At 40.2% G+C, this 22833-nt stretch overlaps 1 protein-coding gene across 6 annotated transcripts in view; it reads left to right on the top strand.

The window, feature by feature from the left end:
- LOC149156945 (uncharacterized) overlaps positions 1-22833 on the top strand; it is a 413330-nt gene that overhangs the window by 216673 nt on the left and 173824 nt on the right. For all 6 annotated transcript variants that reach the window (XM_089438885.1, XM_089438886.1, XM_089438882.1 and 3 more), the window contains one exon: positions 19693-19770. In XM_089438885.1, coding sequence (XP_089295011.1) covers positions 19693-19770 — 78 coding nt within the window. The remainder of the gene's footprint in view (positions 1-19692; positions 19771-22833) is intronic.

Here is a 22833-nt window from a genome sequence, read left to right as displayed (position 1 = left end):
GAGGACTTTTTTTATGCTTCGGATTTCTTCTTTCAGGGATGTCGTTGCTTGGAGGATGCTTGTGACTTTGATTGGAGGTATACTCTTGACCCTAATATATATACATAAAAGGTATAGCATGCCCTTAAGGTCTTCAACTCATTCTTTTGACTATTTGACTCACCTATAGCACTTTAAATAGTGCTCGACCTATTTCAATGAGAAAGAAACTCATTGACATATATTCTAAAAATAATATTTCTTTTCTTGAATAAATACAAATCTCAAAAGTACATTTATCAAGACCGAGCTTAAGAGAAACCGGATTAGCAGTCCATCTGTTATAGCATCATATTCATCAGCATTGTCATAGTGCAAGGCCTTGACTAACAACTCCATCTCTTTATGAGACCATGAGCTACAATGCTGGCGAGACTAATGATTTGTAGACACCTTCATCATTGTCTCTCAAAGTAGATACCCACCTGGGTGTTCACCGAGTATGACCTTCTAGGATATTCTTATCTTGGGTTCCTAGCCCTCAAAGAATATCGGTCCTCTTGCCTACTTGTCTTGGATGTCCTACACATCCTCAAAGAGTATCGAATGCTAGATGATTACCCAATCCTCCCATTCTTTTTTCCCAAGTGAAGACAAGAATGTTGTGTCTATCTTGTGTCTACATTTCCATTCATGGTCTTCATCTAGACTTACGGCTATTAGTCTTGGTCTAGTGCATGACTCATGAAATGGAAAACACAATTGTCACTCCTTTGTAATCAGGGGTGATCCAAAACTACCTCTTGATCAAGGACCTGCCAGAGCCCCCTCTTAACTGGGAACTCTTTCCTTCATCAACAACTTCTTCTTCGTGGGTCCTTCAGCTGCTTGATCTCCTTCCTTTCTTGATGTCATGAAGTCTTTGTTTGAACTTCTTCTAGGTAGGGCACCATCCATTGATCACTTTCCTCCCTGGTTTGTCATGTCATTGCTTCCGTCATGCATCAGGTTTTCTTGTCATCTTGGCTACTGCTTTGTCATCTTGTCCATGCTTTGGAATATTCTTCTCATGGATGCTTCCTTGTACTTGCTTGTTGACATGCTTTGACCTAGTAGCCCATCATGACTTTATCCTGATATTGCTTCAACATTACTTTTTGTTGGATGGTTTCTTCATCACGACATCTTCGTAGAGTAGAATTAGTTATCTGCATCTTTTATATCTCCAAGGCCTTCATAGGTGTCAAGGGTCCTTTCTTCCTTTATCAGAGTTGTCTTGCCTTCTTTCGGGAGATATCTTCAAAGCATTTTGTCAGATAGTGATTCTCGATGATCATGGTGTTCTTCACATGCTTGATCTCTTTCTTCATTTGCTTCTTCTTAGATGGATATGTCAACCATCTAATGCTTCTTGTGAGAACATTCCTTCATTGCTTGCTTTCTGGACTTGTCAACATTTCTTCTTGCTTTTTAGTTACCAATCTTATGCTTCTTATGTGAGCATATTCTTTTTTTGACCTTCATTGCATTGTGGTACATGCCTTCGAGCATGTTTTTGGTGAAAGAGATTCTTTCATGCTTGATCATGTTATAGAACTATCCCATGACTCAATAATATACAAATGATAACATGACTAAAATTTGATGCATACATACCTCATCTTGATTTTCCTTGGATCATCCTTTGGTGTGGCCCTTCTTGCTTTATCTTAGCTTGCTTGCATATCATCCTTTTCTTGAATCCCATGAATGGGATTCCCAATGAGACATTTGCTTTGGTCCATGAACCTTCTTTTGAAGATTCCATCATAGGATCTTAAAAATCCTTACCTTGCAAATGTTTCCTTTCTTTTGATGATGGAGGTCTTCTAAGATTCTTAATCATGATCAATTTTTCTTTCATCATATATGAGGTCCTATACTAGGTATGCTTCGTCTACATGAATATCATGAGCTATATCTGCCATGCTCCTATATTCTAGAAGATATTTCAACTTATGCATTTTTGTTCTTATCATAAATGCTACATCTTCACTAGTATCTAGAATTCTATGTACATCATGCTTCTAGATTCTAGAGGATGTTTCTAGCCATGCAATATTAATCTTATTCCTGCATGCTCCTATATTACTCAAAAAATTTGAAAGGAGTCTAGAAGTAAAGAGTTTGACCTAGTCATAGTAGAGATCCGAAGGATCTTCCTTCTTTTGCTTCTTTCTTTCTTCTTTCACCTCTTAAGTCAAGTGAGCTTCTTCCCTCTTTCTTTTGTTGTTGTTGTCCTTTTTAAGCTTAAGACAATTCCTTTTGTAATGTCCATATTCTTGGCATCCAAAGCATTGGATCTTGGACATGTCTTTGTTGTTTGTTCTTCGTGGACCAAACTTGCCAAATTTACCCTTTCTTTTGGCCATGGTAGCAAATGCTTGCTCCTTTGATCCCACATCTTCTTTTGCCTTAAGTCTGGTTTCCTCTGTTCTGCATAGAGACCACATTTCACTGAGAGTGGTTGCTTCCTTCTTGGCATATATGCTAGATGTGAAGTTTCCCCACTCCTCAGGTAGAGCATTGAGTACTACAATTGTCATCTCTCTGTTAGACATGACTTCCCCAAGCTCTTGAAGTTGATCTCTCATTTCAGATATTTTCATGAAGTAGGGAGCTATTCCTTCCTTTGTTATCTTCATCTTGTATAATTCATTCCTCAGAGATATTACTTCTCCGGTTGTGGATACCGAGAATAGCTCTACTAGCTTATCATAAATTTCTTTTGATGTCTCAAACTTGGAGACATAAGGAATGAGAGAGTCTTTGATTGATTCTATCAAAATCCTTTGAGCTCTTGTCTCATCCTTATTGTCCTCTTCTTCCATGCAAGAAAGTTATTGGTACTTACCAATTTATTGCTTTCCTTGCAAAAAGACATTGATGTGTATTAAGAAGGGGACATGTGCTTACTTGATAGATTTTGAGATGTAATGGATTTGCTTCCTCCTTGAAGGCTTAATGGCTTGTCTTCCTTGGATCTTGATGTTCTTCAAGTTGCCTTTTTCAAGTGGACTTGTTTGATGATTTGTAGCTTGATGTAGGTCCTGCTTCAATTTGATCTTCTTTGTATGTGTCTTTATGTAAGGCTCTTCTTCTAGCTTTGTAGACCTCCTTGAAGAATGATGGATTGTATACCCTTCTTGTCTTTGACGTGATTGAGACTTCTAGGCTTGATGCTTCAACTTTGTAGATGCTTCTTCTTGATGAGTGTTCTTGAGTTGCCCTCTCCTTGATGTGTCACCTTAGCTCTGATACCATGTTGAAAAATCTAGGGCAAAGTATTGTCGTATGATTCTTCGTTACTTGATAACAATTTGTGGAGTCCTTTTACTTTTCTTGTTAGCTTATTCTTCTTCTTCTTTTTATTAGTTCATAGTTGTGTACTTCATCAAACTGCTACCAAAACATAAAAACAAGAACACAGGATGTTGGCTCTCTACTAGGGCCAAAACCTCTCTACTCTTGAGAGGAAAACCCTTCAGTGAATTTCTCTTATTGAAGCTTTTGTTGATCAATGCCAAACGCTAGACCCCTGACAAAGAGATCCTCCAAGCACAAGTCAAGTCTTCACTCCTTTCTGCACCATTTACCCCAACACTTCTTCGGCACTTTGTTTCCCGGCACTTCGTCCTCCTACTTCTGACACTTCGTTCTTCTTTCAACTTATTAGTAACCTTGTTGCACTTGCTCTAGAGAAGATACTTTTGATGAGACCATTCTTCTTATGATGGTTCCTTTCTTCTCTTCACCAATAAACTAACTTGGATGACTGTAAGGTAGGGCTGTTATGACAACATAGGCAACCTCCTTTTCACTCGCATGTTGGATGTGCTCTAGCCATGAAAATTGGTGGAGAGGCTAAAGCATATAAGATCTCCAAGACCTAGAAATGGTTTGGGCAGATTCTAATCGGTTTGGGAGATATTAAAATAATTAATTTTTTTAATGGAGTTCCTAAATCTAAACTTACGAAAAATAAAATATTAATGGGTATTGTTTACCACTACGTGTCAACTTCCCAACAGTACACCCCCTTTTCTTCGCAAAAAAGGGATAGCGCTTGATCGACATGTCCGTGCCATTCGACAGTCATCGACAGCTTGATCAATTTATGTTGTAAACCCGGTCTGCATATTTAATTGTAAATAATCTTAGCAGAGTTGAGTCATGTATGTAAATTGCCTAGGTGGACCTAACTTTCTAGTGATAATCTATGTTCCGAAAGGTTTTTCATCTCACCGATCCATGATCGGCAGAGTTTTCCTTCAGCCTAACCCCAAAGCCGGAATGGATTTTGTCATTAGAATCTTAGGAGAATCCTAGTGTGTTAATCTACTAGATTATAGTTGTGTTGCAGAACTGGGTGGTTTATGAGGGTCTATGTCAAATGGGTTCTCCCCTTTGAGATGTAAAGTTGTAAAAGTCATCATGTAAAGTGTCTTGAGGGTGAGAAAATGTTTTAATCCCCTCATAAGTCCTAAGTCCTAGGTCCTAGGTGATTTTTCCAAAGGCTAAGTTCGAGGATCCATGTAAAAAAAATAAAAATAATAACTGAAAAATAAAAATTTTAAAAATTAAAAAATAATAAAATAATTAAAAATTAAAAATTAAAAAATAAAAAAGTAGAAAACCTAAAAATAATAAAATAATAATATTTTTGAGTAAATAAATGCAGAATTTGAATTTTTAATGCATTAAAAAATTCGACGGATGAGATTAAGAGATGTCTTGATCCTCATCGACGGTCGAGATCATTTTGACGTGGATCACTCGAACTAGCCGTTGGGAATTTTTCCTTTAAATAGGGTGCTAGGGGTCATTTGAGATCAGATTCGATCTGAGAGTCTGGTGCTAAAGAAAGCTCTCTTGTAGTCATTTTTGTGCAATAAAGAAGACTTTGGGGTTAAAAATCTTGCTGGTGTTACTCTTCTGAAAATGCTGTAAGATTGTTTTATTTTTTTCTGCATAATTTTATTTTCAGCCATTGATGATAGCTTAATGAAGATTGATCTAGGCACAGGTATCTTGTCTGATCTTTGGGGTTTGAATGATAGTTTAGATTCTGAAATATAGTGGCAGGTATCTCCATTTGATCGGGGTTTCACTATTGTTTTCTCCTTCTATGTTAATGGTTGATTTTAAGCTGTGCAGGGAATCCTTTTTTCAGATTACCGGGCGTTAGGGGAAGTTCTCGGCTGAACCAGCCAACTCCCGGGTTGTGTTTTCTGAAAGAGCCCAGCCAGTTCTTAATCCCGGGCTTATCATTCGAAATATTTTTTATGAATGCATGCAGGGTTTTCTGAAGCGTTTTACATTAAAATTAAATTCTGATAATATTACTGTGATTATTGATAAATCTGGCTTCTTAAGAGCTTTCAGTTTGTAAATACTGTAAATTTTTGCTGGGTTTAGGGTTTTCAGTTTTTGTTTTATGCACATATCATTTTTGGGTGATTTTTCATTCCAGGTTGCAGGGTTTCTGAAGATTTCCAAGGTTTATCTGCGCCGTTTTGCTGTCCAAGGGTTTCAGATATCAGTTGTTTTCAGATCTGGGGTTTCATTATTTGCAGGAAGTTTATTTTTATGTGCTCCCCATCAAATTCCAACTCCTGTACGCTGCCAAAGTCTGCAAAATTATTACGCTGCCACCATAACCTTGCATCGATTTCCTTAGCCGCCATAGCTGCAAGAAATAAATCGTTCACTCTGCCTCTCCACGTAGTTTTCACTGTCAGATCATTCATCTGCTCTTATTTAGCTGCCGGCATCCAGCAAATTTTTATCTGCCATCCGCTATATCTTCCTTCAACCTACACGAAGCTCTGCCATCGTGCTACCTTTTCCTCAGTTTTCTCCCACGCAGCTCAACCTTCCTACTGCGTCCATTTCTTGCAATCGATCCCACGCCCATTCTCTGTCCAAATCTGCAATACGGATTTGCTATCTTTCTCTGCGGAAAACCTGCGTTTTTTGTTTCTTCTCTCAGCCAGGTCCCTCTTCCCTCACCTGCACGAAAATTTGCTCCTCAGCAATTTCTCCACACTACATTTCCCTCACCCACGAACTCCTGAAAACCTTTACGCTATCTGCTTCACGCTGTCATAGAAACCCGCAAACAGCAAGACAAACGTGGTTATCATTTTTGTGTTTATGCAGCAGACAGAACTCAAAACGCTGCCATTCCTGCGTCATTTCCACGCTCAGCTCGTCGAGAACCTGCACCTGCAAGCACAAACAAAGCATTCGAAATTCTTTCTACATACGCTACGGGTTTTGGTTCAGGCTGTGCGTATATTTTGTTGTTGCGTTTCATTTAAAAAAAAAATTTAAAATTTTAGCTTCACTCTTAGAGATACGTTAATTCATTTCATTTCTTTAGTTTAGTTCACGTAATTAAATTAGATTCAGGTTCAGTTCACGTTTTTTTTTTAGATTTTATTTTAGTTTTAAATTCAGAATCATAATATAAAAAAATAAAAAATAAAAACAAATAAAAAAAATTAGTTTCATTTTTTTTTTAAAGTGTTAACTTTAGATTTAATTTTGGGCTCTAGTTTGATTTTAAATTTTAGTTTTAAAGTTTTAAGCTTATTAAATTTTTAGGTTTAGGATTGATTTCCTTTAAGTTCTTTTAAGATTTAGATTTAATTTTCATGTTAGTTATAAATAAGGCGTTCATTCTTTTAACTCTAACGTAGCTTTTTTGATTTCATTTATTTTTATTGTATTTATTTAGTCTAGATTTTTACAAAAGTTTCATTTAGTTTAATTAGAATTTAGTTTTGTTTTAATCTTAGAATTTTATTTAAAAAAAAAATAAAAATAATAAATCATAAAAAAATAAAAATAAATAAAAAATTATAAAAGACACAAAAAAATTCTTTCATTAAAGTTTAGGTTTTAGATTTTAATTTAGATTTGATTTTTAATTTTAGATTAGATTATATTAGATTTTATTTTTTCATCTTTTCTAGTTTTGTTTTGAGTTTAAAGTTTAAAAAAATCATAAAAATAAAAAATATAAAAATATAAAATTCATAAAAAAAATTCTTTAGTCTTCAGTTAGGGTTTCGGTTTTATATTTTGTTTAATTCCTAGATTTAAAGCCTCAGCTTCAGATATAGATTTTAGAGTTTTGTTTTAGTTTTAATTTAGATTTTAACTTTAACTTTTGTTTAAAAAAAAAAATCATATTTTGTTTAGATTTATTGATTTTAGGAATAGATTTTAATAATTTTAAGTTTTATTTAGTTTAGTTTAATTTAGAATAGTTTTAAGTTTTATTAAGATTTTAGTTTGTTTTATTTCTTCAAAAAAAAAAAAAAAAATTGAAAATTTCAGTTTTGGTGTCTCTATGGTTAAACGCACTTAATGTTTATCTTGAAGTTAGCTATGTGAAAGTGGTAACTGATCAACATTTAAATTTTATGATCATTTAAAGCATTTAATTTTCTTTAAGTTTAATTGCTGGATCATCGTTAAGGCGTTGTGCATTTGTTGAAAATCTTACATCGCTCGGGTTATTTGATGACAAATGTTTGTTTTACATGGTTCATATTTCTGCAACATTTAATCATTTAATCATTAACTCCACAAGGCACTGGTCCATTAACTTCTAAATCAATTAAGTGCTTGTTTCCCCTCGTGTCTCCCAACCCAACTGGACCATGGTTGGTCATCCATTATTCCATAGGGTCTACCCCCCTTAGCCGCGGGAGACAGGCTTAAACGGAGAGATCGGGGATCAGGGTGACAGCCCCCGGTCTGAGCGTTATCGTGACAATCCGTGCGACAACAGGTATTAATATAAAATTGGATTAGAATGTTCCAAAAGTCACGGATCAAGCCAAATCTAATCTTAGCAGTTGGTTAGAGATTTAATCTTGATCGTTGATCGACCAACGAGAAAAGTATAAGAGCAGGCTTGAGGGTCAGTTGGAGAACACACCAAATTGATCAGTCAATTCGATTTTTCTGGAGCGAGGTTTGCTGAGAAAATCAAACAATTGATCTGAGTTGCAGCTGAGAGGCAGTGAATACATAACAGAGAGGCAAAGTTGGTACCAGGGAGGCAGCGCAAAGCCTAGTGAGGTTGACAGAGAGGCTGCTGGAGGCTATGTAGAGGCAGCTAGGAGCTGCGTAGAGCTAGAGAGGCCAGAGTGTGAGATGCAGAGGGTCCAGGGGCTGACGCAAAGGCTCCAAAAGCTAACGTAGAGGCTAGCAGAGTTGACGCAGGGCCTAGAGGCAGAGCTGGGAGTATTTCGTGGGACAGACTGGGAGCTGGTGAACTGGATCGGGTGACACAATCCCTATTAGAGTGACGTAGAGCAGCTAGAAGCTGCAATTGTTGCTATGGGATCGTTCATCCGGTGATTTATCAACCAGAGTATCTGTCTCTGAGTGAGAGTTACTACTGCTGAGGGCATTCTCTATTGGGTGAGCCATTTCTGGCAATCTGGTTGTATTCTGAAAACTGCATAATAATAAAATCCTCTGAATAGATGCACTGGTTTTCCCGCATTGGGTTTTTCTGGGAACATTAGTCCAAAAACAACGGTGTCACTTGTGTGATTGTTTACTTTCAGTTGCTGATCTGTATGTGTTGATACTGTGCTTGTATTTATTTTCAGTATTTACATGGTAAATAACTTGTTAAGTAATTGAACAAGTAGGAATAAATAAATCAGATAACACAGGAAGAATTTCTAACGGGTTAAACTTAGAAATTCCAACATGGTATCAGAGTGTGGTTGTAGATCACAGGATAACTGAAGGCATCAACCGAGTAGAGTAGCAACAGAAACAACTGTCTCGAGTGACAGAAGTTGTTCCTAGCAGAAAGCAGCAAGGAAGGGGTGACGCAGAGAGCCTACGTCATCAGTTCGAGCTAGGAAGAGGATCAACACTAAGGCAGAGAGGAGACGATCTGACCTACGCAGTGCCCGATCATCTTTCTCAGTCAGGAAGGATCGATGCTGTGGCCAGGAGGTGCAGATTTTGCCGGTGCTGGGATTGCAGAGACCCTAGAGGCTCTAACTTTCAGATTGTTGGGGCATAGGAGGCTGTGGGTAAGTTGCGGAGTGATGCTGGTGGGTACTGTGGTCAGAACAGTACCTAACAGGGCAAGACCAAGGAGGAGGGAGTTGTTGCCAAGGATTTCTAGCCAAGAAATCTAGATCAATGGTGCAACTGCACAAACGATCGGAGTGGGGCATCTCGACATTGGCAGAGGGATTTCTAGAAGGGAAATCGAGGCTTAGAGGGAGTCAAACCGAGAACTTCCAGACGAGAAGTTGAGAGACTCAGCAGGAGTCGATAAGAGGACTTCTAGGAGGGAATTTGAGAGACTCGAAAGAGTTAAAAGAGGAGTAAAGAAATGGCAGTGAATGGGCTAAGAGATCAAGATAGACTGGACGGAGCTTCTAACTTCGTAGTCTCGAAGGCCAGGATCTTGTCCATTCTAGACAGGTATCTCATCAAACACTTCGCCTTGAAAACAATAGCGATCCCAGTTGACTCGGCTGAAAATGAGAAGTACGAGGAGGCAATCTCCAGGGCTAAGTGCATCATTCTTGATGGAGTTAAGGATCATGTGGTACCACATTTTGCCGAGAAGGGTACGACAAATGAGATGTGGGATGCCCTGAATAAGTTGTATCAACATACTTTCGTGCTGAGGAAGATGCTTCTAGAAAATCAGCTGTGGTCATACCAAATGCAGAGGGGAGAGCAGATAGATATCTTCGTTGAGTGATTGACAGAGATCCAGGACCAACTGACTTCCATAGGGGCCACGCCGGATAAGGAGATGTTGGTGAGGCCCACATTGAACGCAGTCTCAGAGGACAGGGAGGTATTTGTCCAGAGCTTACTCAGCAGGTCAAACCTTCTAGATTGGGAGGAACTGTGGGTGACTCTTCGTCAAGAAGAGATTAGATGGCTAACCAAGGGATGGAATAACGATAAGGGGATCAGAATCAATAAAGAGGAAGAGGAAGATGCTTCTCTAGCATCTGCGGGAAAGTAGGAGAAACGGAAGAAGGACCTCTTCAAGGTGAAGTGCTTCCACTGTGGGGAACTGAGTCACTATCCGAACCAGTGTCCAAGGAAGAAGAGCAAGGGAGAGGCTTCTGAGACTAAGGCATTGCCAGCAAGCGCGGAGAAAGAAGTGGAGACAGATGATGACTGTGCCATGAGTGCTCATGTGCCACTTGAGAAGAAGTGGGGAGACATCGAGCTGTAGTCAGATAGACTACATGCAATGACGGACAAAATCCTTGAGGTACCCAACCTCTTGGATTATACCTTGCTACGGGAGCCCCAAAGAGGAGTAGCAGGATTGACAGATGTTGGTAGAGACTGATGCAGATGGAGTGACAGAAAGTGCTACAGTGCAGGAGTCCCGGGATGGTGCGAGGCTAGCAGGCTGCAACAATGTGGGAGGCACGAGAATGTCGCAATAATGCAAGATGGCACAAAGAGGTGTGCAACGATGTGAGATGCATGGAGTTGTTGCAGCGGCGAAGAGGTCAGTAGAGGGAGCACTTGTTAGCGACAGAGGGAGCTTCAGCATCGGGAGTGTCCCTAGCTTGACAGGGATGTCAGTGTTCGGTGGATCAGTTACTTACTTCTTGGTAACTGAGTTGCAGTGCAACAGTTAGTAGTGACAGTGCTATGGGCAGCACGATGCAACATGATGAGAGGGGGATGCAGTGCTGGGAGTATGGACCAACAACAACATAGATGTAGAGGGAGTTGCCGTACAGATGCAACTGTGGCAGTGGTAGGGCCATGGGCAACAATTCAAGATGCCGCAGTGCAGAGGATGTTGGGCAGGGAGGCCTAAAATCAGCACAGAGACCGGTGCTGGATAATCAGGGTAATACTCAGTGTGGAGTATTACTAGAGCACAGTCCTTGCTAAGAGGGAGTGTTGATTTGGTGTAGCATTGGATGTGCTCTAGCCATGAAAATTGGAGGAGAGGCCAAAGCACATGAGATCTCCAATACCCAGAAATGGTTTGGGAAGATTCTAACCAGTTTGGGAGGTATTAAAATAATTAATATTTTTAATGGAGTTCCTAACTCTAAACTTAGGAAAAATAAAATATTAATGGGTATTAATATAAAACTGGGTTAGAATGTTCCAAAAGTCATGGATCAAGCCAAATATAATCTTAGTCGTTGATTAGAGATTTAATCTCGGCCGTTGATGGACCAACGAGAAAAGTATAAGGGGAGGCTTGAGGGTCAGTTGGAGAACACACCAAATTTATCAGTTAGTTCGATTTTTCTAGGGCGAGGTTTGCTGAGAAAATCGAACATGTGATTTGAGTTGCAGTTGAAGGGCAGTGAATACATAGCAGAGAGGCAGCGTAGAGCCTAGTGAGGTTGACGCAGAGGTAGCTCGAGGCTACCTAGACGCAACTAGGAGCTGTGCAGAGCCAGAGAGGCCAACTCGTGAGAAGCAAAGGCTGTAGAAGCTGACGCAGAGGCTGGCATAGCTGACGTAGGGCCTAGAGGCAGCACTAGGACGATTTCGTGGGACAGACTGGGAGCTGGTGAGCCGAATAGGGTGATGCAGTCCCTATTAGAGTGACGCAGAGCAGCCAAAAGCTGCAATTGTTGCTGTGGGATCATTTATTCGGTGATTTATTAGCTCGAATATCTGTCTTCGAGTAAGAGGTACTACTGCCGAGGGCATTCTTTGTTGGGGGAGCCATTTCTGGCACCCTAGTTCTATTTTGAAAACTGCATAATAATAAAACCCTCTGAATAGTTGCACCGGTTTTCCCGCATTGGGTTTTTTCAGGGACATTAGTCCAAAAACAACGGTGTCACTTGTGTGCTTGTTTACTTTTAGTTGCTGATCTGTATGTGTTGATACTGTGCTTGTATTTATTTTTAGTATTTTCATGGTAAATAACTTGTTAAGTAATTGAACAAGTAGGAAGAAATAAATCAGATAGCATAGGAAGAATTTCTAACGAGTTAAACTTAGAAATTCGAACACCTTAGAACATCCCTCTTACTTTCGTTTTTCCTCCTTGATTCTTTGCTTGAGAGAGTGGTCTTGTAGGCTTGGATTGAGCCTTAAGCAATGAGATATGGTGAGCTATTAGTGACTGCTGTCATAATCGCAAACAACCTTCTTTAACTTTGCACGTGTGGCTGTAGCTGTCCCAGAAATGATCTCCCTAACTTAGGTTCTATAAACTTCTTCCTCATTGCCCTTGAAGATTCCTATAGACTTCCTTATCTTTGCTTTTGTCTTCGCTAATTTTAGAGCTTGAGTAACTATGCTATAGAGGAGTGGACAACCTCTATATATAGAGGTCTGGTCCTCCATTTAGGCCGACTTGTCAACTGTATTTAGGTCGACTTGTGAACTGATTGTAGGCCGACTTGAGGACTGCTTTTATGCTTCAGATTTCTTCTTTTAGGGATGTTGTTGCTTGGATGATGCTCGTGACTTTGCTTGGAGGTATTCTCTTGACCATAATATATATACATACAAGGTATAACATGCCCTTAAGCTCTTCAACTTATTCTTTTGACTGTTTGACTCACCTATAGCACTTTAAATAGTGCTAGACCTATTTCAATGAGCAAGAAACTCATGGACACATATTATAAAAATAATATATCTTTTCTTGAATAAATACAAATATCAAAAGTACATTTATGAAGACCGAACGTAGTTACATTTCCTTCAACAGAAATGAAATATTTTAATATAATAAATGAATCATATTATATGAAATCAGGATCATATGGATCCTACCAAATAATTTATATCATAAGAAAATTGTAAAGGATATAGAAAATTCAAAAAGTTCTTAAATATGATTTTTTTTTATGGATGACATAAAGAAACCCTGAAAAGGATATAGAAAAAGTTCGTAGATATATTTTTTAAATTTTTTGTATTGATCTCACATAGTAAAATTGAAAGAAATTATTATGGGTTATAAAATAAAAATATGAAACTTATACATGCTAACTTTATATGCAATTAAAGAACTTACCCTAAGTGTTCCATGTTTAGGCTTAGGTTGTCTGATGTTCTTTTCTATTTAGTATTTCGAAATGCTAGACAAAGCATATTGTCCCTCTACATAATAGCAACCTAATCAGGTTAGATAGTTGAAAAAGTGCATGTTGAAATTTTTTAAGGAGTACAGACAGAAGATAATGATGGAAAGAAGATGATAACAGTGAGTTATATTTCCTATTACAGGATGTAGTAAATCAAAATGTTATGAATGAACTATTGAAACCATGTTGCCTTTCTCTATAATTTATTTATCTTTGTGATTACTTTTGACTCGACACAGGAGCAATCTTTGGTAGCGTGGAATCATATATTCATCTCCTGTGAACCTACAAAAAATTAAAATCGAAGTCTAAAACTATTTCCAGTACTTTGGTAAACCACCATGAGACAAATCCTATTTTTTTTTTGGTATCTACAGGTCACTCTCCTCAGATAGCAGCCTGTTGGAAGGACTTTCTGTACTATTACTGTGCATAAGTAACACAAACCTTCTACCTAACGAAAATACAATAAATTCAATTTTTTACTGAACAGTTATCCAAATCACTACATCAATCACATAGCCCACATTGTTCAACCTGTAAAACTGTAAAACATGACGATAGGGAGCTTCTTGAATAAGCTGAGTTAGGACAGGGAATTAAGGAGGGACAAACGATCTTCCAATGTTAGAAAGGAATTAAGGAGGGACATGCATCTTTCCTTCAACTTGAGAGTATGCCAAGAGCAACATTGCTAATGAGGATGGAGAAGCTAACCTAAACCAAATTCAGATGGTAGTTCTTCAAAGAAGGAAATGCCAGTTTTGACGTTGGCATCTTGTTTGCATTTTCATACGTCTTGGCTTGTCCTGCGAAAACCAAGTTGGATGAGTGAAGCTAATGATAGTGCGGCTTCAGAAATTTTTTCCTCAATTTCTTATACAGTAAAGCAAGAGAAGGACAATATGCTTACGAAAAGAAGAGAAAAAAATAAAAGAAAAGATAGGAAACTTTTGTATGTATTGGGAAGAAGATGGGAGATGGATGGGATAGCATGGCAGGCGAAAAATAACCAGAAGAAGGTGAGAAGTTAACTTCCTATAATTTAACGGAATAATTCAACTAAACTGTGTTCCATACCATATGATGCGAGAAAGTAATTAACAAAGCCAACGCTGTCATGAATACCTGAACAACACTTGAACACAGCTGCTAACTCCGAGTCCTCACTAATAGTATCGCCAAAACACAAGTGATTACTCCTAACCAGTGAACACAATGTCTTAATCCCAAGATGACGAACCGAAACAGGAAGAGCTGATGAATTTAGAGCTTATGAGGGACAAAATTATGTAGAAAATCTGAGTCAGGTTTGCCGCCAAATCCGAGTCAGAATTGCTGCCAAGAAATTGCACTCATTTTTCCTGGGCTTTTCGAGTACACGTGGATTAGGAGCGTGTGGGAGGTACGATCCATCGAGGAGCGTATAGATGCTCCTTGATGGATCAGAGCTCCCACAGGCTCCCAATCCAAGCTCCCACTTGAAACCCACTTCAGAAACCACGATTTTTGCAGATAGAAGCTCTTGGAAAGCTCCAACGCTCCTACCAAAGTTTCTGCCTGTTTTGGAGCATTTTGTACTAGCTCCTAAGCTCCCAGGAGCACCTCTACTTGGGGTACTTGCTCTCTAACGACCATGAGTGGTACCTTTGCAAAATTGATTTAAACCTGGTCTCCCTCATTGTAAAGACATTATCTCATTTATATTTTATTGAGAAAATAATGATGATTTGTGGTAGCATTGGATGTGCTTTAGCCATGAAAATTGGTGGAGAGGCTAAGGCACATAAGATCCCCAAGACCCAGAAATGGTTTGGGGAAATTCCACCCGGTTGGAGAAATATTAAAATAATCAATATTTTTAATGGGGTTCCTAAGTCTAAACTTACGAAAATTAAAATATTAATGGGTATCAATATAAAACAGGGTGAGAATGTTCTAAATGACATGGATCAAACCAAATCTAATTTTAGCCGTTGATTAGAGGCTTAATCTTGGCCGTTGAAGACTCAACAGGAAAAGCATAAGAGGAGGCTTGAGGGTCAGTTGGAGACACACCAAATTGATCAGTCAGTTCAATTTTCTAGAGTGGGGTTTGCTGAGAGAATTGACCTAGTGATCTGTTGGAGGGAGGGGCAGTTCGACACGAGGCCGAGAATACATAGCAGAGAGGTAGAGATAGTGCCATAGAGAGCGTAGAGCCTGGAGAGGCTGACACAGAGGCAGTTGGGTGCTACGCAGAGGCAGAAGAGGCTAGCGTGGGTGACACAGAGGGTCTGAGAGATGACGCAGAGGCTTCAGTAGCTGCGCAGAGGCTAGTAGAGTTGACACAGGGCCAAGAGGCAGTGCCAGAAGAATTTTCGTGGGGTAGACTGAGTGCTGGTGATCTAGGAAGGGTGACACAATCCCAACAGAGTGACGCAGAGAAATGGAGGCTGCAATTGTTGTTGTGGGATCGTCCATCCGGTTATTGATCAACCGAAATATCTGTCTCTGAGGAGAGGTACTACTGCTGAGGGCATTCTCTATTGGGTGAGCCATTTCTTGCACCCTAATTGTATTCAGAAACTGCATAATAATAAAAATCTCATATCTGCTGCACCGATTTTCCTGCATTGGGTTTTCCCAAGGACGATTGTCCAAAAATAATGGTGTGCCTTGTGTGTTTGTCTCAGTATTTCAGTTGCTGATCTGTATATGAGTTAAGGCTGCATTTGTGTTTATTTCAGTATTTATGTTTATAAATAACTTGTTAATGGAATAAACAAGTAGGAGAAATAAACCAGATAATGCAGTAGGGATTTCTAACGTGTGAGACTTAGAAATTTCAAATGGTATCAAAGCATTGCAGATCACAGGGGAACTGAAGGCACTAGCAGTAATCTAGAGAATTTGCAGCAGTAACAACGCGTGTGAGACTTAGAAATTTCAAATGGTATCAAAGCATTGCAGATCACAGGGGAACTGAAGGCACTAGCAGTAATCTAGAGAATTTGCAGCAGTAACAACTGTCTCGAGAGAGAGCATTGTTCCAGAGTAGAAGCAACAGAGAAGAAGTGACACAGAGGGCCTGTGTCATCATTTCGAGCGTAGAGGCAGAGAGGGGTAGATCAGACCTACGTAATGCCCGGTCATCTTTCTCAGCCAAGAAGGATTGACGTTGTGGCCAGGAGGAGAAGATTCTGCCATTGTTGGGATTGCACAGAGCTTGAAAGGCTCAGTTTCTTCAGTTGCTGGGGCTTGGGGAGCTGTGGGCAGATTGTGATTGAGAAGCTGGTGGGGTGTTGTTTCTGTTAGTGCAAAACAGTAAGGGGACAGAACCAAGGTAGAGGGAGTCGCTACCTTGACGGATTTCTAGCCAAGAAATCCAGATCCGAGTTGCAGTTGCAAGGAGGATTAGAGAGGAGCAGTTCGACATTTGGCGGGAGGATTTCCAGTAGGGAAATCAGGACTTAGAGGGAGATTTCCAGCAGGGAAGTCGAAACTCAGAGGGAGTCTAGAAGAAGAGCGGATATGGCAGTGAACGGACTAAGGGACCAGGACAGGTTGGATGTGGCTTCCAACTTTGTCATCTGGAAGGCCAGGATCCTGACAGTCTTTGATAAACATCACGTCAAGGGCTTCACCTTGAGAATCATGGCTATCCCAGTTGATCCAACTGATAATGAGAAGTATGAGGATGCAATGGCGAAGGAAAAGTGCATAATCCTTGACGGGGTCAAGGATCATGTCATACCACATATTGCTGAAAAGAACACAATAAAGGAGATGTGGGATACTTTGACGACATTGTATCAGGGCACTTCCATGCAGCGGAAGATGCTATTGGAGAATCAATTGTGGTCGTATCAGATGCAGAAGGGGGAGCAAATAGATCTATTCCTCCTAAGAGATTCGTGACCAACTTAGTTCCATAGGGGCCACGCTGGATCAGGAGTTAATGGTGAGGACCGCCCTGAATGCAGTCTTCGAGGAGTGGGAGACATTTGTTCAAGGCATTTTGGGCAGAGCTAATCTTCCAGGATGGGAAGAGATGTGGGCAGCTCTTCGCCAGGAAGAGATTAGACAGTTGACCAAGGCGGGGAGTAGTGGGAAGGGGAGTCGAATCAGAAAGAGGAGGATGACGATGCGGCTATGGCATCTGCGGGACAACAAGGGAAGAGGAAGAAGAAGGACATCTCCAAGGTGAAGTTGGGTCATTATGCATCTCAGTGTCCCAAGAAGGAGAACAAGGGAGAGGATTCCGACTCCAAGGCAGCTTCCGCTAAGGCGGAGAAAGAAGTCGAGACTGATGACAACTATGTCATGAGTGCTCATGCACCTCTGGAGAAGAGGTGGGGAGACATAGAGCTGTAGTCGAGAGGACTACAAAAGAAGGGGCAGGATCCTTGAGGTACCTAAACTTTTGGATCATATTCGGCTACAGGATCCCTTAACGACGGTAGCAAGATGACAGAGGTCGGGTGGAGCAAGTTGCAATGGAGCGACAAGGCAGTGCTAGAGTGCAAAGATCTATAGCAGCGCAGTGGGGGTTGCAGTAGTGCGAGAGGCACAAAGGTGTTTGCAGCAACGTAGAGGCAGCAGAGGGAGCACAGGATAGCGACAAAGGTAGCTTCAACATCAGGAGGCTTCCGAACTGACAAGGATGTCAAAATTTGGCTAGATCAGTTACTTTCTTCTCGGTAACTAAGTTGCAATGCAACAGTTAGTAGTGGCAATGGTATGGGCAGCATGGGCAACATGTTGAGAGGGAGCTGCAGTACAGATGTGGCAGTGACAATGGCAGTGTCATGGGCAGCATTACAGGGAGCAGCAGTGCAGTGGATGCTGGGTAGCAGGCCAAGCATCAGCATAGGTACCGGTGCAGAAGGATCATTGTGATGTTCAGTGGTGGAGCATTACTAGAGCACATTCCTCGCTAAGAGGGAGTGATGATTTGTGGTAGCATCGGATGTGCTCTAGCCATGAAAATTGGTGGAGAGATTAAGGCACATAAAATCTCCAAGACCCATAAATGGTTTGGGGAAATTCCACCCGGTTGGAGAGATATTAAAATAATAATTATTTTTAATGGGGTTCCTAAGTCTAAAGTTAGGAAAATTAAAATATTTATGGGTATTAATATAAAACTGAGTGAGAATGTTCTAAGTGACATGGATCAAGCCAAATCTAATCTTAGCCGTTGATTAGAGGCTTAATTTTCGACCGTTGAAGACTCAACATGAAAAGTATAAGAGGATGCTTGAGGGTCAGTTGGAGACACACCAAATTGATCAGTCAGTTCGATTTTTTGGAGCGGGGTTTGTTGAGAGAATCGAGCTAGTGATTTGTTGCAGCGAGGGGCAGTTCAGCACGAGGCCGAGAATACATAGCAGAGAGGCAGAGATAGTGCCAGAGAGACAGTGCAGAGCCTGGAGAGGCTGACGCAGAGGCAGTTGGGTGCTACGCAGAGGCAGCTGGGAGCTACGCAGAGGCTGAAGAGGCCAGCGTGGGTGACGCAGAGGGTCTGAGAGCTGACGCAGAGGCTTCAGTAGCTGCGCAGAGGCTAGCAGAGTTGACGTAGGGCCAAGAGGCAGCGCCAGAAGAATTTTCGTGGGGCAGACTGAGTGCTGGTGAGCTGAGAAGGGTGACGCAGTCCCTGCAGAGTGACGTAGAGCAGTGGAAGCTGCAATTGTTGCTGTGGGATCGTTCATCCGGTGATTGATCAGCCGGAATATCTGTTTCCGAGTAGAGGTACTACTGCCGAGGGCATTCTCTGTTGGGTGAGCCATTTCTGGCACCCTAGTTGTATTCAGAAACTGCATAATAATAAAACTCTCATATCTGCTGCACTGGTTTTCCCGCATTGGGTTTTCTCCCGGGACAATTGTCCAAAAATAACAGTGTCCCTTGTGTGTTTGTCTCAATTATTTTAGTTTGGTGATCTGTATATGAGTTAAGGTTACATTTGTGTTTATTTCAGTGTTTATGTTTATAAATAAGTTGTTAATGAAATAAAGAAGTAGGAGAAATAAACCAGATAATGCAGTAGGGATTTCTAACGTGTTAGACTTAGAAATTTCAGCAAATAAATATTTTATTTTCAACATCTTCCCAGTTATGCAGGTAAGAATTTACAAGTGATAACACACTTTTAATGCTTGCCTTGGAATTATGGTGTTAAAAAAAGTTTTCTATTTTACTGCTTTCAGAGTCATTTTGAAGGTATATATAAGTCGGATTAATTTTGTATATGTGGGAGCTTAATGAACAGAGCTAGCCAATGTGACCTTTAGTACATGCTTTAGTTTTAAGGTGTATCATTGTTGTTCTTTGCATAAAACATATTTTCAGATTTACAGGTGCCCTTGTCATTTTTCTAAAGAAGCTTAGCTGCTGTACGACATTTAGTCCATTTATATATATTTAAATGAATCAAGGTCTTTTGTAAAGTTCTATTTGCAGTTCAAGTTATGGCTTCTCAATATTTTTGAGGTATCCAAACTGTGATATAAAAACTTTTTGGTTTATCTTTCTGATAAGTCTCTAAAACTAATGTATTCTCTAAGTAGTTTGGTATGGTGCATTGCAGATTCACGTCTGATGTAAAGATAAAAAGTATTTCTGTTATTGGTGGTACTGGAGGAACGAGTCCTTCAAGAATGCGAGCGTAAGTTTCAGTTATTGTTGCAGAAAGTCATTACTACTGCCTTTTCCTTTTTTTAAGAAGGAAAATATATGAATTGACCCAGAATGAAATTAATCAAAACGATGAACTTGCAAAAGGATATGTTTATGCAAAATGGACTGAGTTTGTCAATCTGCATATAAATAAAGGTGGAAATATATAATTGAGCCTTTTTTTGAGACAATATATTTCTCATTATTATTCTATTACACAAAATATAGGTAAGAAAGAAAATGCTATTTTAGTGAACCTAGAATGATTACAAGCAAAGCATTGCAAAGAAAGAGACCATGGCTGTTGGAGCACTTACAGATTGAGCACTGCCAAGACCGTTCATTATCATGAATTTTAGCAACAAACCCACTCAGAAACATCAGGTCAGTCATTCGGTGGTCTCATCTTTGGTATCTGAGGTTCACATCAACAAGGAAAACTGAAATTGAAATTTTATTCTTGTCGAAAGACCAAAATAAGTCAAAGGGACAAGAAAAAGTTTGATATTTGTTAACATCCAAATACCAAGATAGGTCGAAGGGACAAAAACAAGTTCATAAACATATAAACATTTGTGGAAATTAGATACTCTAGAAGAGGGTGAGGGAATAGGTGGCTGATTAATGGTTCTGCAATGCTCATGATTTACCAGTTTATTTTGATGAATGAAATAAAAATTTATGGGAATCGGTTTGGTGTAATATCTTTTAATACAAAATGTATAGAATAACCAATGATTCTTATATTGTAGCTTTTTTAGTGGTGTTAAACTTTACCTCTACTGTAGGGAAAGCACTTTCAGAGACTAAGTTTGTTTGGAGAGGAGCAACCTTAAGTTTTCTAACATTTATTAAATAAACAAAGGGGTGGATATGTGCTTATATCAATTGTGGTGTAAGATGTGCACTAATGTTAATTCCATAGGGTAGGTGATATTGTAAAATCGAAGGTGAAGATATATATATATATATATATATATATATATATATATATATCAATTAGAACTCCTTTTATTATTTTAGTTTCCCAATATTCTTAGACACTTTAGGTTAAAACTTAGCAAATTGAGTTTGAAAAATGACCACCTAGAAATATTGATGGTAGAGTTCTATTACCCACGGTGGAGGAAAATACTTGTGGGAGACTTAATGGCTATGCAATGGAGGAAGAGAGCCAATGTTGATTTTTGTTTAGTATCAGGGGGTATTCGCGCATGCCAAGAGGCCTCCTAAGTCAGTCTAGGGGAATTATGAAAATTAAAATAAAATAAATTTTATTTTGGGCATTGTTACCCACCACTTTGTGGGTGACACCCATAGGAGAAAAGTTTCTCCTAGATGCTCCTCAGTCGGCAGCCAACAGCCCCTTGCAATCACTAGATAGCTTGATGTGCCATTTCTCTGCCACTTGAGCCAACCATGTGATCCCTCCCCCATCTGTTATGATCATATGTTTGAAGGTGGGCCTCCCGACCCCCAAAGGTTTGACTTTTCATTGGTTTAGTTGAGTAATTTTGTTTACTTATCATAGACACTTTTGGGCATGGATTGTGGGGGGATTCAAGGGAAAGAGTGCCTAAGTTTGTACTCTTGTCTCCTATGCCTGCTTTGGTTGTTAGCCTTGTATCCTAGTCCTGTGGGATCTCCTTTATTGGTCATTAGCTTTAGGGCTGACACTACATGGGAAATCCCGATTTTGGTTGCATGGTCCCGCTTCCTGACACCATATACATCACTCCCTTCCACTCATTTTAACTCCATTCATCACTTTTCCTATCCGGTTACACATGTGGCCACTGGGGCCACATAGGGTTAGCATCCCCCTCCCCTTGTCCACACATGGTGTCAAGCTTGGAACAATGCCCCAGAGGTTGATGCAGCTAAAAGGGAAAAGAAAAAGCGTAATTTGGCCACTGTCAACTAGAAACGTACCGCAAAATGCAAAAGATGGTCGGGACATACAAATTTAGCACGTGGGCAAAAACCAAACATGAGCTCTACCCCTTATTTATGGCCATCACCTTGGTGCCTGTGGGCCCTAGATGATCCCTCTCCACATTAAGTAACCCATGATTGTCCCAACCCCTGATGGGCAATGAAATGCCCCACCTCAAAAAAGGGGTACCTACTGCTACATCCTACACATCATGCTCTCATCCCTTGGATCTCTGAGCAGTTATGAAGAAAAATCAATCAAAGGCAAAAGGCATATGAAGAAGGGTGGAAAAAACAAAGGCTAGGATAACTCATGAACCATGATTTGCCCCCTCCTACACTCATATACCCAGGTTTGGGCTTCCCTTATTATAGCTACCCTTGCACCATGGCATGTTGCTTGGAGCATCCCCCTGACCCCCACTTTGTTCCATCACTATATCATTAGCCACCTGCCACTTGATGTGTGTACCACAGACATGTCACCCCCTTTAAAGGTTGAAACCACCTAATAGAGTTCTTGATTAACCCCCTTATTGAGCTTGGAGACACTTGTAGATGCCAAAGCCCGCTATGGAAGGGCATGCCACCATGAAGTTCCCCATTGATTCCATGACTTGTAAGCTATTTTACTTGATTATTCTAATGATTTGTTGTATTGGAGGGCAAGGGGACACATTGGATCTTATGCAGGATTACAGGTGGGTCTCCATTTAGGCCTTGGTCTCCTTATACGGGGTCCTGGCCCTGTAGAGGGCCACATTGGCACTTGCAGGGTGAGTGTTGAGAGCCATGGGCCTCCACCATAATAGAGAGTATTTCATGGATCCCCAACACCGCTCATTGATTGTTCATGTTCCACCTTTTGGATGAGGATGATGCACCTAGTTCACCATGCCCAACCAGCACCACACTTGCAACATACACTTGGCAACTGTTCGAGGGTCCGGATGAGGATGTGTCTCATTGCAGGAGACAAAGGGAGGGATTATGTCATCATCCTAGCCCTTACAGATGGTTTACAAGCATCTTCGATCGTCTTGGAGACCCATGAGGATGTTCTTGTGACACCACGCTCACTTGGGAGCACTAAAGTGACTTGCTTGGAAAACAAGGG

Source organism: Pinus tabuliformis, chromosome 9, assembly GCF_031772625.1.
Source record: "Pinus tabuliformis cultivar Carrire ecotype Pingquan chromosome 9, CPIR1, whole genome shotgun sequence".
NCBI lineage: Eukaryota > Viridiplantae > Streptophyta > Pinopsida > Pinales > Pinaceae > Pinus > Pinus tabuliformis.
This window is presented reverse-complemented; position numbering and strand designations above follow the sequence as displayed.